Here is a 17,758-nt window from a genome sequence, read left to right as displayed (position 1 = left end):
TAGGTGGGATAAAAAATGTGACATCCACATATCTCATCATCTGTCTTTAACCTCTGACTCTTCCACTCTCCAATCACCATCACCACTCTCACTGTCAAACTACTCCATTGTCTTGTCATCAGAAACATGTCATCATCATCATCTTGCAAGCTCTTCAAGAAATTGCTTGAGCTCAATGCTGCAGCCAACTGCATCCTTCAAATTTACTTCAAGGATATCATGGAAAGCAGCAAGCTGGGAAAGGCAGACAAGATTGTGAAGTGGAGAGGTGCCATCAAGGTGATAAATGATGAACTAGTGCATCATAGCATCATCACATTTTTTTCACTAACTGATGCATTCAGGATGCTGTACATGACCTCATCACTAGGATGGATGAGATTCTGATGACCCTCATTGGTGTTGACACATTCTTACAGTGGCATAAAGACCTTGGCTTGATTGAGCACCTGTGGCCTGAGTGGAAGACCACCCTATCCCCTTCCAAAACTGATGTCATCAACCACAAGTGGCTCAACATTGTCAAGTGTTGATACAACTAACACTGGTTGGGCCTCCCTATGCCCCACATGGTGCCAACACCAACACCACCTGCTCAAGAGACTGAAATGCCTATGAGTGACAAAGGAAAACAGAAAGTGACTGAGGCAGAGGTGGAGCAAATGATAGTGGATAGCTTGCACAGGATGAAGGTGGATGATGGGGGTGAAGATGAGGTGCCAGAGAAGGAGGACAATGAGAAAGAACCAGTGCAAGGCAGGCAGAAGTGCAAAGCTGCTGCAAAAATGATGTCCCATCAATCCAGACATCAATCCCAGTCTAGGAAGGCAACAGCAGAAACCAATGATGATGAAGATGATCCCACTCAAGGCCAATTGAAACACAAGCCTCATCCACCATCAGATGGACTATATGGTTGCACTGCTGTAGCTGCCAGAAGGATACCTTCCCCCAACCCCCATTCCTGTGAGTCATGCCACAGATGCAAGGTCTGATGCTACAAGAACCCTGGGAAGTCCTGCTTCCCATGCAACAGTCACAAAATTTGATGTAGCCATGCCAAAGGTGGGATTACCACTCCAACTCAATGGAATCCATCATGAGCCAGGGGAAAAAAGCGAGCTTGAAGTCTGTCCCCAACAATGGAGGCCAAAGAATCCCAAAGCCCAAAGGAATGTCCCCCAAAGTGACACATTTTGATGGCTTCCAAAGCCATCAATGCTGGGGTTGGGCCCTCCATCCAGGGAGAGACAATCCCCAAGAGATCTTCACTCAGTATGTTCACAATTTCATGTATTTACACTGACTCAAATTTTATTTAGAGTATTCCTGCATTCAAACACAGGGATTCCCACCCAATCACAGCCGCTGTACAAGCAGATTCAATCATTGAGGCTGGCCCATCCATTGCACAGGAGGTAGAGGGATCTATGGCAGCAGGTACATTTAATCACTCTACATTTATGCTAAATATCATGGTTAACCCTTGTATTCAAAGCAGACACCCACCCATTGACAACAGCAGCACCCCTCCAACTCACAACCACTGCAACTCCCAGTGCACCATCACCCATCTGTGCCCCAAATGCAAGGTATTGCAAATGTCCAACACAATCAAAGAGTGAATCAAAGATTTGGAACATCAACTCTGCAATGCTGAGGCCCACTGCCAATACTATGAGGATCAAATGTATGATTTCCAAATACAACAGGACAAAACCATGCAGACACTAGACAGGATGGCTTGTGTGCTGGAGGCTCTGCATATTTGGGTATATGGACAAGCATTGGGTGACAATCTCATTGATCTCTTAGGGCCTCTGGCAGATGAGACAAGGGCAGATAGGACAGCAGGGTGAACAAGGCCATCTATCATTTTACTCCTCCATGGTACATACAATGTCATTTTATATTTCCATTTTAATTGACCACTCATGCTGCATCATATATTCAACCTTTATTTAAGAGTGAGAAAAAGACAATAATGGCTAGACAGCCAACAGAATTGTGAAGGATAATCTCATTCTACTAAAACAACTGCAAATGTATCCTGATAGGTGGAAGCTTAGCAAATGCATGGCTTTGTGATGTAGAATAGTTAACTTGAAACCTAAAAAATGAGATAGCAGGATGATCTCATTCTGCTAAAACTGGAGCTGATGGATCCTGATAGATGGAACCTTTGCAAATGAATGGACTGTGTGATATGCGATAGCAACCTGCCATTTGACACAAATGCAATTAATAGTCTGATTTGGCCAACACATCTGAGTCTGCTAATATGGCCACTGATGAATCCCAATAGACAGACACCTGGTGAATGAGTGGGCTATGCCATTTACAGTGTTCACTTGAGAGTTACAAAACAAGATAACAGCTAATAATAGGATAACAATGCAAAGAAAGATGTCAGCCTGTGAAAACAGCATTCTGTGGATCCTGATAGATGGAACCCTTCCAAATGAGCAGCCTGTGCAATACGCAAGGTTGATATGGACTGTCTCGACCTGCTAACATGGCATTCAATGGATCCTGATAGAAGGAACACTTCAAAATGAGTAGACTGCAAGATGCAAGGCTGAGAGCAATTGGTCATCAGATGCAAATGCAAAGCAATATTCTCATTGCACTAACATAGGATCCAAGGTATGCCCACAGGTGGGACATGTGCAAATGAGCAGATTGTGAGATTCACAAGGTTCAATTCAGGGAAAACATTGCATTCTGCTATTGCAGGAGCCAATGTATTTTGATAGGCAGAAGCTTGGCAAATGAGCAGATAAATATTTCTCCACAGATGGAAATACAACCAAGGGCATTCAGCCAGTCACTAGTGACCAATTCACCCTCTGTAGTGAGCAATAAATATTCTGTTTCCCAACAATGGTTTGTTGCCATTCATCTCAGCCTGCAGACACATGAGCCTTTCAAGACAAACAATATACATACTTATGTCATACCAGACATATCCACAATGGAAATAAAACATGTGAAAGGTGAATGAATGGGCTAGCTTGCCACTGGACATCTCCTGCGAAGTACCTGCTGACCCACCCATCAGCTACAGGGCAGAATGCAAGGGCAGGGAATGGAAACTGCAGGTTCACATTAAGCTAACATTTAACTACAAATCTTTCTCCAGAACAAACTGAATATCAGTCACATTCATGGCCTGCCATTTGCATTCAGCATGCTCAGCCAACCTTGAATACATCATCCTCTGCCTCACTGCATAACACTGCACCCCAGGAGCTCCAATAGTGCTGCTTCCCATCTGTATCTTATGCCATTCTTTTGCTTGAAATCTGAAGAAACTTATAGCCCATTGAAATTCTGATATTATGAGCTCTTCCTCTTCTTCCCAATGATCTTTGATGGATTTTGCTCACAGCCAATGAATGTGATAAACTAATTGAAGAAAGTTCATCAACCTTAAAGCACTGTTGAACAGTAAGGTCAACATACATTAAGACATCCAACTCTTTGATTCCGTGTCCCACAGGATGTCAATTGACCAAAATCATGGAAGATGGGTTCCACAGTGCTCCTGTGCATTTTGGGAGAAGGCTGCTGTCTGCACAGCCAGGTCTTCTTTATGAAGCTCTTGATAATGTCCTAAGATATCTGCACCCATGCCAAGTACAACCATGGCATCTCTGCATCAATTATAAATCATGGCCTGTTTTTTTACTGAGACATTGATAGTGCAGATCATATCCCAGGCCCAAGTTTTCATAGAATAGCTCTTAGCTGTGTGCACCACCCCCCAAAAGACAGCTGCCTTGTCTGCCAATATAAGATGGAGGCCATGTAGCACATCATTAGCTTGACCTGTGTGAAGCTTCAGCTCCATTTCTGCAAGATTTTGAAGCCCTTGAGCTTGACATGCATCAATGCCAAGAGCAGATGGAAGTGGCAATTTGTCCTGCAGTCCTGCCAGGGTTCCATCTGAAGCAGGCAACTCATCCCCCACATTGTCCAGCCAACCATCATCTGAAGCATAATCCTGCTCTGAATTTGCATCAAGAAATGCAGTCTGCTGTACAGGTTTGCTGGTGGAAGTGTTGGAGCCTGCTTCAAGGTGCAGCTTCAAGTAAATTGTGGCATCCATGATAAAACCTGATTGTTCAGATGAAATGCAATCAGCACAGCATGCCATAGCCAATTTTTTCAATTCTGATGCCTGTTCCCTGATGTCCTTTCTGTCCATGTGAAGTGAGGTTATGGCCTCTTCTAAGTGTAAACCATGTGCTAGCCAACTAGCTGCTCCATGTAGGCTTCCACTGGGTCTTGGTTCCTCCAATAATGCTAGTTCTATGGCACACACTGTTGGTGCTTCTCATGATATGTCAGTATTTTGCATTTATCCAAAAAGGCAGACACCATACCCACCGTTAATTGAACTTTGAAGATGTCCATGACAGATGGGTTGTTGACATGATCATGCAGTGCATGAATCTCTTGCATTTGCCAGCTGTTTCACTGCTCTGCAGTCAAGGCTTCATCTAGCTTTATATATGCCTGCCTTGCCAATGGCCCTGCTGCTTGAGCTGCTTTGAGCTTCCATGAGAGGCTATCTGCTTAATCTTGGATGTCAGAGAGTGCACTGCAAGTGGATCCTCAGACTAACCAATCTGAATCATCTTCATGAAGTTGAAATCATTCATCTGGAAATCCAGCAGTTCTTGGCGATGTGGTGAGGTCATCACAGACCACAATGTTTCAATGATTTCTCCATCTACCCATCTGGCCCCCTTGATGAACAGTGGGGCATACTGTGCATAACATTCCTTCTTGTGCCCATTCCCATGCCATATGCCAATTCCAGGGAAAATCCAAACTGATGACAGGATATCAATCATCTCACTTCAACCCACATGCTTCTGCAGATTCATCATGTAGGAGCAGTTAATGTTGTAGAAGCAAACCACTTGTTTGATCCCTTCCATATTGTATCCCAATGCATTTGCCAAAGAGTAGTCCATGTTCAACTGTCTGCAGTGCCATCAGCAGGTGTCAAAATTGATGATTCAACCTCATACCTTTCTCCTTTTTGGAAGTCAACAACACAATGTGGATAAAAGCATCCATGCTGTGCACATGCAGTTGCCCCAATTCTGGTTGCATGAAGCTTTCCCTGGGCTGTGTTTGCCTGACTGATAGCTCTGTGGTTGTTGCAGGTGGATTTCTGTGCCTGAGCTCAGATCATGTTTTGTACAGGTTGAATGAACTCATACCTCCACAATATGTGGAGTGGCCTTCAAATAGTCTGTGTAGTGTGGATTGGTCACCAATATAACCTAGTCTGTCCATCAACCACACCTGATCTTCAGATTTCCACTCATGCATGTGTTCTGCTTTAAAGTTTCCATCCATTACTACTGTGTGGGTGAACTGCCAGCTGGAGAAGGTCAGCATATGAGGATTGCATTATTGGAGCCACTTACTGGTCCAAATCCTCATTAGTATCAACATTTATTCCATGCTGGGGGCATGCTGTGCAAAATAATGCCAGTCCACCTTTCTCTGCTGACCTGGTTGTCTGGTGGAATCCATTCCATTTAAGTAGCTTGAGGTATTGCCATTTCTGTGCAACCCATAGAAGCTCATGGTATCTATCCTGATTGACCCTTCAGACATTCCAACACTTGGAACCAAAATACCAAATCTTACTGGAATGAGGTGTGGAAACACACTGGATGTGATCTGATGCAACTTGCTGTAATAGTTCATGCCAGACATTCCACATTCCAGGTTGTCCCTCAGGAAGTCATCCAGAACTGTGAATGTGAATGCAGTGCTTGGCTTCTCAAATGTTGAGGGAAATAGTTTGGCTCTGAGTAACTGTATGTATTGGGATTCTGCAGTCTCACATTCACACCAATTCACTACAATGAAATGAACACCTGTAACATCCATGATGGTGAGATATCTTGACCCTGCTGGAGAATGGAGGTGCTTTGGGTTTTCTTTGATATGTTCCACATCTGCCCATTCTTGATCATCCATGGGCAGAGGTTCGCCTGCTGCTTGCTGGGCTTGTGCGATCACATGGGGACAGGGTGCTCTGCCATGTCCTAGGTGCAACTGAATGCCAGTCTGTGGGTCTTGATGTGAATGTAATTCTGGGCAACCAACTGATGTCTCACCATGTGGAGGGCAGATTCCTTGTAGAAGTCCCTTGTCCACTGTTGGATCCTGTGGAAAGGCAGGCTCTCATGACTCTTCTGGCAACATTCTGTGCAGAATAGGGGCTGATGCAAGCAATCTGGACATCTGTATACCCTGTCATTGCCACACCAGGTGCAGTTCCTTGGCTCTGGGGAGGCTTCCAGCTCCAGGAGTATCTTCAAGAACTCCCCCTTCCATGGAACCCATTCACAGATGTGATCATTCTGCATCTGACACACCATGTGAGGTCCACTTTTGGGTTGGTGAACTGCTGCATACCTTTTTCCACAGTAACATCAGCTGCTGGACCAGTGGGCCCATGCATCAAAGTACTTGAGGGAGCGAGACCTTGAATGCTTGGATGGTGAGGATCAGGGAGAGTGGACAGGGGTTGTTAGATCTGGCTGTTTGATTGTGACTTCTACCAATTGCAAACTATATCTACCTCCAGTTCTCTGAGTCTTGACTTCCAGCTGCTTCACCCAACGGCCTGGGGTAGGACCAATCATTCTCATACCCTTCTGAGTGCTTCCCTTGGCCATCTGGAGGTTGCTGATTTCACAGTATGAGGTCAGTTGTTAGAAATGCTACTGCTAGTGCTGTTATGCCTGAGCACGGTGACTTCTTCAAATGGAATAGGCACAAAGTGCATGAGGTGGGAGACTATGGGCCAAACTTGTCGTAACCGCTATGGCTGAGTTATTGCGATAATCCGACAGAGGTTCTGTCTACTGGTGAGTCCCTGAGGTTGTTCGCACAGAGAGAGAACAAGGATAAAGCAAAGGGATGAAGCTCAGTTGCAAGCTATTGAAAAACTGCAGATACAGGATGAAGTATGTGGGATTATATACTCCTAAGTACAAGTACTGTAGCAGTTGTGACAGATGCATCGTGACGTGTATCCACAGTAATCAACAATCCCATCAATGAAATAAATAGGAGTCATATGGTGTCAAAGATGGGGGTAGGGAGGCAATGAAGGCTGTACTGGCTGGTGCAATCAATGCGCAGTGAGGAGCCTGACACTGGAGCTATAGTACAACATATAAGCAATATAAACGAGTCAGGGATGAGTCATAAAAGCAAGAAGTAAACAAGTCATCCATCAGAGAGGGCGGTGGGATGCTGGATCATAGTGGCAATGTGGTCTCAACAGGTATTGGAAATACCTTGACAGATGGAGATCTGAATGTTCCCTGGAGCATTTGAGCCCCTAGGATGGCAACAACTATTAGAGATGTGACTAGTCACATGATGCATGTGACCAAAAAGAAGTCAAAAAAGGAAAGACCCCTGATGGAAGTGTAACATCACCCCCCCCTCTAAGGTCCTCAGACCCTTGAGGATGGGCCGGAAGTCGCATTGGCAGGGTGGGAGGATAGGGGTTGGCGAGTAGTATAGATGCGGGAGCAAGTTCTGTTGGCGATGGGCGACAATGGTGATGGAGTTGGCAGTTCCTCGAGGGCCAGAGTAAAATGGGAGCCACATCCATTGCAGCATGACCAATGGCCCAGGTAACGGCACTGGTAACATGCATGTTGATAGAGGACATGGTCCGGTGGGACTGGAGACTGCCCTCCAAGATAGAACCGAAGTTGATCAGAAGGTACAGGGACAAAGGGAGTCGAAGGGAGAGGATCAGCGGAGTGGACAGCGTTATGATAGTTTTTATGGATTCCTGCCCATGATGCATCCTGTAGCAAAACCTCCCAAGTGGAGTTATGAGTCCCTGTACCAAGGCAGGCACCAACCTCTTTAAACAGATCTCCAGAGTTGACAAACCCCAACTCGATGGCGCACCATTCCTTCTCTTTTTCCTGATCCAAGATAGTGGGTTTCATACTGGAAGCTGATGATTCCTCTTGCTTCAGTTTGATGCGATCAAGAATGCAAGAAGCAGGCAGAGCCAGGAACTCGCCAATTTGCTGATTCCATAAGTGATGACAAGCTCCTCTGGTTACAGCTTCAGTAATATCTGACAACACCTTCTCCAACATGTCAATCATTATCACCTCTGAAAGGGGAGCAGTGCTGCTTAGCTTCCTAGTGTGGACCTTCGACACCAATCCATTGATCACATCTGACACTCTGTAGATTTGAGACAACATCCCAAAATACTCAACCTGTTCTGGTGAGCACCCATCAATGTTGTCCCCATCATGGAAGACATCAAGTGCCCTAACAATGTCCAAGTAGTCACTTGCTGAGACTGGTAGTCGCTGCTGGTCAAGCCGGGCAGTGGCAGCGGTCACAAGGAGGTTGAGGGCTGTGTGTTGAGGGCTGTCAGAGTAGGTGGTGAAGGTGGTGTGTAAGTGGGGAGGTTCAGTAACATTGGTGCTACTGGAGGTGGCTGTTGGACTATCAGGGTCATTGTCAACTCGCACTTTACCCTTTCCCTTGCAGTTACTGTCCTCATGGAGGGGGACTCTGGCCTTTGGGGCAGGGATGCATTTGATTGAGAACGCCAAGAGTGGACATGGTCCCCAAGCCCTGGGGACAGGGGGCAATAGCAGACAGGATTGAGAGATGGGTGAGGAGAAGTCAGAGACATAAAAGCCAGTGGGGGATGTTGGAGGCGAGGCTGGGGCATAGACAGTGACAGGTGGAATGAGCCTGTTGTCATTGGTGTCGTGAAAGGATTCTGTGGGGATGGGGAGATTGGCATGGTCGTTTTCTGTGTTTATGGAGCGAGGGGAGTCCATCTAATTTTTGAGGTGGTGGGCAAGTTTGTACTGGTCAAGCACCTTGGAGGTGTGCTCCTTTATATGTTCTTCAGGTTCCCAGGTATTTGATGAATGTGGAAACCCTTTCCACTTGACCAGGTACCGTCATTTTCCCCTATGACCATCAGTTTTGTGGTTAAGAATAGACTCCACTTCTCATTCAATCTCATCATCCACAAGTTTGGGTAAAGGAGCTGCGGGTGCAGCCCCATAAGTTTCATTTTTGATGAAAGGGAAGATCTGTGAGGTGTGGAACACAGGGTGTACTTTCCACATTGGTGGAAGGTCCAATCAGAAAGTGACTGGTGACACAACCTGAGTCACCGTGAAGGGGCCAAGATGTCAGGGTGCAATCTTGTCGCACTGGTTTTTGATATGGAGATGTCCAGTATCCAAAAGTACCTGATCTCTGGCTTGGGGTGTGACATAAGACCCTTTTGAGCATGAATGCATCAGATCTTGTGCCTTCTTGTGTGCAAGTATCGCAACATCTCAGCTCACTGCCAGCTTTTCGAGCCTTTTGTCTACTGATGGTACCAGGGTGAGCTGAACCTCGGGGTAAGGGGACGGGTGGTATCCAAGGAGTAGCAAAAACAGAGTCATTTGATGGATGGAGTGCACCTGAGAATTATGGGTGAACTCTGCTGACAGAAGTTTAGAGGACCAAGAGTTAGGGAACTCGGAACAGTAGAGGCACAAATACCCTTCGACTTCTTGGTTGACTGGTTCACTTTCTCCATTTGTCTGAGGATGATAACCTGATGAAAGTTTGGCCTTTATCCCTAGAGCCTTGTACAGCTCTCTGGTGAAGGATGATACAAACTGGGGTCCATGATCTGAGATGATTGACTCTGGTATTCCATATTGGGAATAAATGAACTGATGGAAGAGTCGGGCGAGGCCAACAGAGTCAATTGTTTTATGACATGGAAGGAACAACATGGCTTTTGTTAGCCCTTGATCAACAACCATGAGAATTGAGTTGTATTTGTCGTTCCCGGAGATGGGAAGATCTGTTACAAGGTCCATTGAGATTTGTTGAAATGGGAAGGTGGTTTGGGGGGTTTCGTGCAGGACAATGGGTGGTGTTGGTGGGTGTGTGACGACCTTCGTGGTTTGACAAAGTGGGCATCCCGACACATACTTTTTGATGTCCCTTCCCATACCTTCCCACCATACCTCTTTTCTCATCTTGGTGAACATTGCTTTCTGTCTGGGATGGCTGGCTGACTTGTGGTCATGGAATGACCTCATACAATGTTGGCGATGATCTGGAGGAATATACAACCTTGTGGTTCCAAATCATTTTGTTCCATCTTCTGCCACGGTGACATTTCCCTTGGGTTCCAGACCTGTTGAGTCCTTTGACACACCATTTTTCACGTGCTCGTATAGGTCAGTCGATATCGCATAGACCCCTCTGGCTCCTTTGACTGGTTCCTCAAAAGGGCGAGCATCAGGCAGCCATTTCCCCTTTGATTTTTCCTCAGACAGGCGGGAATATGGCTTGGGGTTTGGCTTAGCACATGACAACCGAAGTGGAAGACGTCCTATCCTGCAAAGACGGTTTATTTTTAGTTGTTTTTGTAGTTTTGTTAATGAAAAAGAAGGTGAAATAAGGTGAACTTGGGGATCCACCCCCTCTGAAAGCCAAAGGTCCACTGGAAGGACTGTGGCAATAGGGTTAGGTTCTGCAACATCACTCTTTCAGAGATTATGATGCTGTACTTCCACTCTCTCCCCCTTGATTCTTGTGCAGATGACTGCCTCCCTCATCTGCAATGCCAGTGACTATTTTTCTATGGTGATCCAACTATCCCCTCCCCAATCTTGCCTGCTCTGGTGGGTCTATGGTCAAAAAACAAAGGGGTATGCCACTCTTAGTTCATTCCTCCAACTCCCTTACTTCTGGGATGCGTTGACCATCATCGACTGGAACACCCCAATTGCAGGGATTGTCATTCTGTTACATATGGGTATGGATGGCCAATGCAACTGCAATGCATCTGTCGAATTTATGTTGTCATTGCATGTGAAATTGAGAAGTGGGCTTGTCACAAATTTCCTAGATCCATGACAAGTCATTAGCATACCTTAATAGGAGCGGATTTCCCATGCTGCCTTTTAATGACTTGTAATGCCACCCACTTTCCATGAACATGTGGTTGAAATACATGTCATCTCATGATTATGACTTTGATAACTCATTATTTTACCTAATCATGGTATTATATTGTTGTGGCCTAATAAGTACTTCTAACAGCATGACAATGGTGAAGAACCCATAGCAATACCAGTGGAACTCATCACAATGTATACTAACCATTATTATTTATTAATATTTTGACAATCCATTGTTATTTCATTTTGCCTTGGTACACTCACGATGATGGTTAAAATTCCATTCGGAAATCACTACTTATTGATGTATAGATGAGTGGTAGTAATAATTGGAGAGTTCTACCTAATAATGCCAGTGGTGTGAGCAGACATGTGAAGCAGACAATGAGTGACTAAGAGCAGTAAGGGGAGGAAAGGACAGCAGCTCAACATAAGTATGGGGGTCATTGCAATGATGACACAAGGACAAAAGCAAATGCATATGCTGTCAACAACCATCAGATCATAGCTTACAGTGTAATTAAAATACTCACAAGATTAGTGAACCAATGGGAGTGGCAATATGGGGTGATGGGATGAGGAAGATAGAATAAGTGTTGCATGAGAGGCATTCATAGCATTGACACACAATGCTGTCATGAGTTGTCTGGAACCTTGAAAAAAGTTAATGTCAGAAGTAATAATAGTGTCATGGGGGAAACATACCTCGACCCTCAAACCCACTCCCCAGGCAACAGACAATGATGAATGAGCACAATGGGGTGGATAACAGTGACAACACTGTATGACAATGCAATGAACCAGGACAACAATGCAGGAGACAACAAGGCATGAGAAGAGGGGTGAGTCACTTATAATATAGCCAGCAGAGTTTGAATGACTTCGAAGAAATCAGATCAGGTAATTCCAGAGGACAATGGTGACAATGTATGATTACAGTGAATGAATGTATTACAAGTAGATCTACATGACCTTGAAACATGAATTGCATCTAATATAATGGGATGCAAGCTAAATCAAAGACTGTAGAACATATAGAAACCCAGCACATAAGTGACACCTGGTACTGCTATTAATTCAAACCTTCATCTTCTTCAGTTTCAAGTGTTATGCCTCCATCAGGGGTCTTGCCTTTTTTGACTTCTCATGGTCATGTGTGTCATGTCCCTTGTCATGTCCCTTGTAATCATTGCCATCCTAGGGGCTCGAATGTTCCAGGGTACATTCAGATCTCCTGTTGTCATGGTATTTCCAATACCTGTCAAAGCCATGCCTTTGGGTTGATCCAGTGTTCCACTGCCCTCTCTGATGGACGACATGTTTCCTTCTTGTTCCATTTGACTCATTTATATTGCTCACTTGTTGTACTATAGCTCCAGTGTCAGGCCCCCAACTGCGCATTGATTGCGCAACCAGTATAGCCTTCATATCCCTGCCTACCCCCATCATATGACACCGTATGACTCCCTTTGACTTATCTATTTGTCTGATTGTTCTGTTGATTACTGTGGATACATGTCATGACATGTTGCATTGTGACTGGTATGGTACTCATACTTAGAGGTATATAAACCCACATACTTTACCTTGTATCCTCAGTTTTTTGATAGCTTGCAACTCAGCTAACTTCCTTCTCTTTCATCCTTGTTCTCTCTCTGTGTGAACAACCCAAGGGACTCACTAGTAGACAGAACCTCTGCTGGACCTCAGAGATAACTGAGCCATAGGGGTTACAACACATTTGGCCTGTAGACTCCCCCTTGTGCGCTTTGTGCCTATTCCATTTGAAGAAGTCACTGTGCTCAGGCATAACATCAAGGACCTTGTAGTGGTAGCATGGTGACCACAGCGGGTGGGTTCCAGACCTGGTTCAGTAGCATGAATATCAGTTGTAAGACCCTTGGGAACCACCTTGGGAATGGCTGGAATCACCTTTTGAGTGGCTGCACTGCACTGGTGACTCATGACTGGAATTGCTCATTGGGATCAAGATGTTTCAGCCTCAGCTGGGCCAGACATGTTCATCTGACCAACAGCATTGGTCACTACTGACACCTCAACACCACTGTTTGAAATTGGCTGCCCAATTGAGATAGAAGGGGACGATCAACAAGAAGCACCAGAAATAGTTTGAGCACTGAGATCAGCTTGTGCAGCAGTGACACTAGCTGGACAAGAGTGAGGGGGATTGAAATGAGTGACCAAGCCAGCAACAGGTGATGGAGTGCAAGAGACCAATGACAGATCAGAGTCACATAGATCTGAATCACAGCTGCCAGGGGCATTGAGGTCATGCAGTGTGGAAATGGGCAGGGGTGACTCTCAGCAGGGTCAATGTTATTGAGTTCATCTAAAAATTCATCTTCCCAAGTATGTGGCTGCTCCACATTCACAAATACCTCAGATTCAACATTTGCCAATTGAGACCCCTTCCTGAAGACTTCCTGGTTGAAGAAATTCATCACACTGACAGCCCAAGGAGATGCTTTGAAAAGCTTCTTGAGGTAGAAATCATATTCTGATCAGTAGTTGACCTGCATTTCTGCACCAGTAGCAATTAATTCAGGATCATGTAACAATAGGAATCAAACCTTGGTATGATATTGATGTCAGCATGTACTAGCACAGTGACCATGGACACCCTCACCAAGATGCAGGCACCAGCAATCAGGCCCTCAGTAACACTCAGCATGCCCATCTTCTGACCCCTGGCTGGGGGCCATCCACATTTGTTTTCTGCAAGGATCGATTTTCCAAACATCAGGACACAGATAACCTAATGGGCTGAAATCAATTTTTGATTAAGAGCAGCATTGAACCATGCATGCTTACCTTAACTAGGACAGGGACTCTTCAAGAAGCCTCCAGTAATCATCTGCTTAGGATCTGCAAAAAGAATGGGTGCAAAACAGGTGTATTCTCCAACTCCATCCTTCTTCAAGAGTGCCAGGCATGCCTTGTTGTCCTTCTTACAAGCAGGCTTTCCAGTAAAGAGATTCAGGTGAAATGTTATATGGGGTGAATAACATGCCAGCACAGTCCTTGATGACTTTGAGGACATTGGATCTCTCCTGACCATGCACTTGTACAAACTTAAAACAAATTAATATGTTAGTGGTCACCAAGGTTGGAATTACATGTACCATGGAGCCAAATTGCTTGTAGGTTACCATTGACTCATGTAAATCTGCAGGAATCATCTCATAAAGCTCAGTCAGAGTGCCCTTGAGCTTCCCATCCTGTGATTTCCACCATGCTGGATTGCATTGATCAGTATTGGGATTTGGAGCTGCTGGGAAAAGGCTTTGAATGATGAACAAATGATACAGTAGGAGGTATGTCTTTGCTTCTTGCTCAATACAAGTTGTGAGGCTGTTTGACTTGCTAGACATGTTCCTGGACCACTTGGAACGCTGGCTATTGGCTTTGAAGAGAGCCTTCCTTGTCTGGCACAGTTCCTTGCAATATTTGGTGTATGCTCATTGCACAACACTGAGAGCCTAGCATCATGTCAGCACTAATGCCTGGTGACTCATCATGAACAAGAATGTATAAATACATACTGCTCACAGCTCAGCAACATCAGCTTGAGGTCTGGGAACATGAGTAAGTTGCCTGTGCTGTTCAGCATCACTGTCCAGGTCTTCCAAGTCAGTATTGTTTGTCCCTTCATCAGGGTTGAAGTCTTCAGGACCTCCATCCTTGGCATCAGAGTTGAAGGCATCATAAGCAGGCACTGGGTGCCATATCAGTGAAGCAAATGGATGTTAAGGATCAGAGGAAATGGTAAGGCCACACACAGATGGTTGTGAACCTTTGCAAGCCTCCCTTTATTCTCCTTATTAAGGGCAATGGATGTCACAAATCCCAATGGAGGTCAACACCTGCCAGTTGGGTGCTCTTAGATGAATATGGAAATTTCGAATAGTACAAAAAAAAGCAATATGTACATAGTAGTAGCCTCAGGGAATCCACATGGCGGACTGTCAGCAGGTTGGATATCAGTGGTTGGACATAACCAGCTATTGAACTGGTCTGAGGACATAATAAAGCACGAATTTGACAATGCCATCAGCAGTAGGTGACTACATGTACGAAAGTTGCTCACCTTAGTCCCTTTTGATATGTAATCAACCATGCATTCTGGGGATTGATGTTGATGCAGTACAAATTCACAAGTGAATAACTTATATGCAACAACACAAGGTCACAGGCATTGTCATGTGAATTGACTTGATGTTAACTTGAATCTGAAACTGACCTTTCAGGAGCTTTTTTCTTGCTTTCTTTCTGATTATAATATTACAGCTGTTTTATTCTGTTCATGTAATGTTACAGATTCTAGTGTAGACAACGATGCTGGTGATGAACCCAGCCACAGAATATGCAAGAAAAACTAGCAGAAGAGAGAGCAGAATGCTTTGGCACTGTAAGTGGTTTGAGATGAGTTAGGGGTAGGAGCAATAATGGGGAACTGCAAACTCACCAGGAGAAATATGAATCCTTCATGGGCAGCAGCTGCATGATGAACAGCTGCAGAACCCTGCAGCAACTCTGCTTTATACTGGAAAATAGACAGGAAAGATGTACCATGCTCAGAATGGAACATGAAATGGCAACCAGACCTCCAATGTGTGTGATACCATCCAGTCCCAGGAATGAGATAAGTGTGACAGAGGCACTGAGGATAATGCAGACTGTGCAAGCAGAAAGCAGGGAAGGAAAAGAAGTTAGGAATGAGTATGACTATCATCATAACAATTAACCCTCACCATGAGACAGGTACATGCACTGATGACAAACAGTGGTGCACTACTCTGCGTGCTTACATTCCCCTCCACAACAAAATGGCCACTATATCTCACTCAATCCATGAACAAGAATGGGTGCCAAGGCACAGTATACTGATCAATATCTTGACTGCCATGCATAGCATTGGGGTCTGCCTTGATGTGTGTGTGGCAATGATGTCTCATGGGAGCAGTTTGTGTGGCCTGAAATTGACCTGACACCAATGAGCTGATGAAGAATGTTAGCCTGTAAGAACATAACACCAACAAGGGGTATGGTGCAAAAACTCACTGGCATGTAGAAGAATGCAAGTGACCATGCATGTGTATGAAAGAGTGGATTGCTGACTTGGATCTGTCAAAAAAAAATCAAACAAGTAGAACTGAATGGAAATGTCCCAGCCTCACCATTGAGTAGTCTCAATGGTTCCTGACACTCCTCCTGACTAAAAGGCAGCTGAATTGGTTGGGGATGGGTGAGCAGCCAATCTGTGTAGGACCAATGTAGTATGTCCACAGCCTCCTGCCAGGGACCCTTGGGAGAGAACCACATGGGCGGCATGGGTTTTGACATAAGACCAGTACCTGTACTCATTGTCTAGGCCTGCCAATGCACCAGATCAGCATGCAAAACTAGAGGAGAACGAGTACAACTCATGATTGTCCTCTCCCGAAACTCCCCCATCATCAGTGGGTGCATCATTCAGAATCCACCTACACCTGTGATCCACCCAAAATATGATCAAGTCTCCCATAGCTACACCCTTCTTTCTACTTCATGCTGACACCTTGTGACTCCTCCGAATCCACATCTCACACCTGTCTGGAACTTGTCAGTTGGACCATGTTCTCCATGGCACTATCCATAACCTCTCCACCTCCTCTAACCTTGCATGACTCCTCAGATCCAAATCTGTTGTAGTGCAATTTTCAGGGTTGCCAAAGTACTGAATCCCATGAGGCAACACATTTCGAACCACCTGCTATCCACATAAGGTCGTCTCACAGAATCATAGTGATTTCGAGTTGAGCCTGTTGACATCTAATCGAGCTGGTCATGCCCATTGAGGTGTGGGCTGTGCATCTGCTGGTGGGTGTGCAGTCCTAGAGGCATGGCATGATTGCATGACTGAGTCAGATGCCTGTGCCCCAGGAAAGTGGTGATAATTGGGGCTGTCTATAGGCATGAATTAAGAAGAGGGGCAACATTTGCCTGTAAGGAAATGCTTTAGTCAGAAGATGAGACAGAACTGAGAGATGTATGAAGAAGTAGAAGGCAGCCTTACTCCTGATTTCTTCTAAAGTAATCCATCGAATTCCTTCCAGACTGTGCTGAGATTATATCCAGAAGGTTGACTAAGAAGGTCTGGTCAACATCAACACCACACATAATTCCAAGAAGGCAGGTACTCACTATGAGGATATGACTTCATGCATGAGTGGAAGGCTAGGCAGGTTCCCCTCAGTGAACAAAGATTGAACAGCTGGCACATTTAGCATGTTGGAAATGGTTTAGGTTGTACCACTTACTCTGGCACATGGATGGTCTTAGCAGGAGATACAGCAGCAACAGCTTGTGCTAACTTCGCAGACACCCATGCCATGCCACTCAACATGATGGAATGGGGACAGAGTGTGAAAAAGCATGTATAGTGGGTCGAATCATGGGCAGGACAGAAAGTTGCAAAGAGGGACATGGTCGAGTACACTAGACTTTGTCTTGCTCACAACATGTATTGTGAGTTTTGTATACATGCATGTGAATGTGAAAAAAAATGAGACCAGATACTGCATTCTGTACAAAGATCTGAATGTTGCCAAGGAAAAAAGTCAGCAGGTAAGTGCATGATGAATTGGATACAAAGGTGAAAGGGTATGCTCAACTTCCCAATACTTCATCTGACTCGAATGCATTCCATCATGACCTTGACTGGCCAGCAATGCATCTGTTGT

At 45.1% G+C, this 17,758-nt stretch overlaps 1 protein-coding gene across 1 annotated transcript; it reads right to left on the bottom strand.

Moving 5' to 3' along the window:
* Nucleotides 1-13,404: 13,404 nt before the first annotated feature.
* On the bottom strand, nucleotides 13,405-17,502 carry F5J12DRAFT_786628 (uncharacterized protein; the record flags this gene model as incomplete). Its single annotated transcript, XM_051743492.1, has 18 exons — nucleotides 13,405-13,459; nucleotides 13,487-13,549; nucleotides 13,607-13,791; nucleotides 13,848-13,866; nucleotides 13,989-14,107; nucleotides 14,159-14,318; nucleotides 14,586-14,751; nucleotides 14,816-14,853; nucleotides 15,124-15,201; nucleotides 15,277-15,305; nucleotides 15,502-15,579; nucleotides 15,606-15,712; nucleotides 16,098-16,160; nucleotides 16,214-16,403; nucleotides 16,625-16,718; nucleotides 16,812-16,909; nucleotides 17,220-17,232; nucleotides 17,336-17,502. The coding sequence occupies 18 exons, from the start codon at nucleotides 17,500-17,502 to the stop codon at nucleotides 13,405-13,407; spliced, it is 1,722 nt and encodes a 573-aa protein (XP_051595144.1).
* Nucleotides 17,503-17,758: the final 256 nt, after the last annotated feature.

The sequence above is a fragment of the Pisolithus orientalis genome, assembly GCF_024613125.1.
Source record: "Pisolithus orientalis strain OTSU chromosome Unknown F5J12scaffold_61, whole genome shotgun sequence".
NCBI classification, from domain to species: domain Eukaryota; kingdom Fungi; phylum Basidiomycota; class Agaricomycetes; order Boletales; family Pisolithaceae; genus Pisolithus; species Pisolithus orientalis.
The sequence above is the reverse complement of the archived record's forward strand: the minus strand, read 5'-3'. Positions and strand labels throughout refer to the sequence as shown.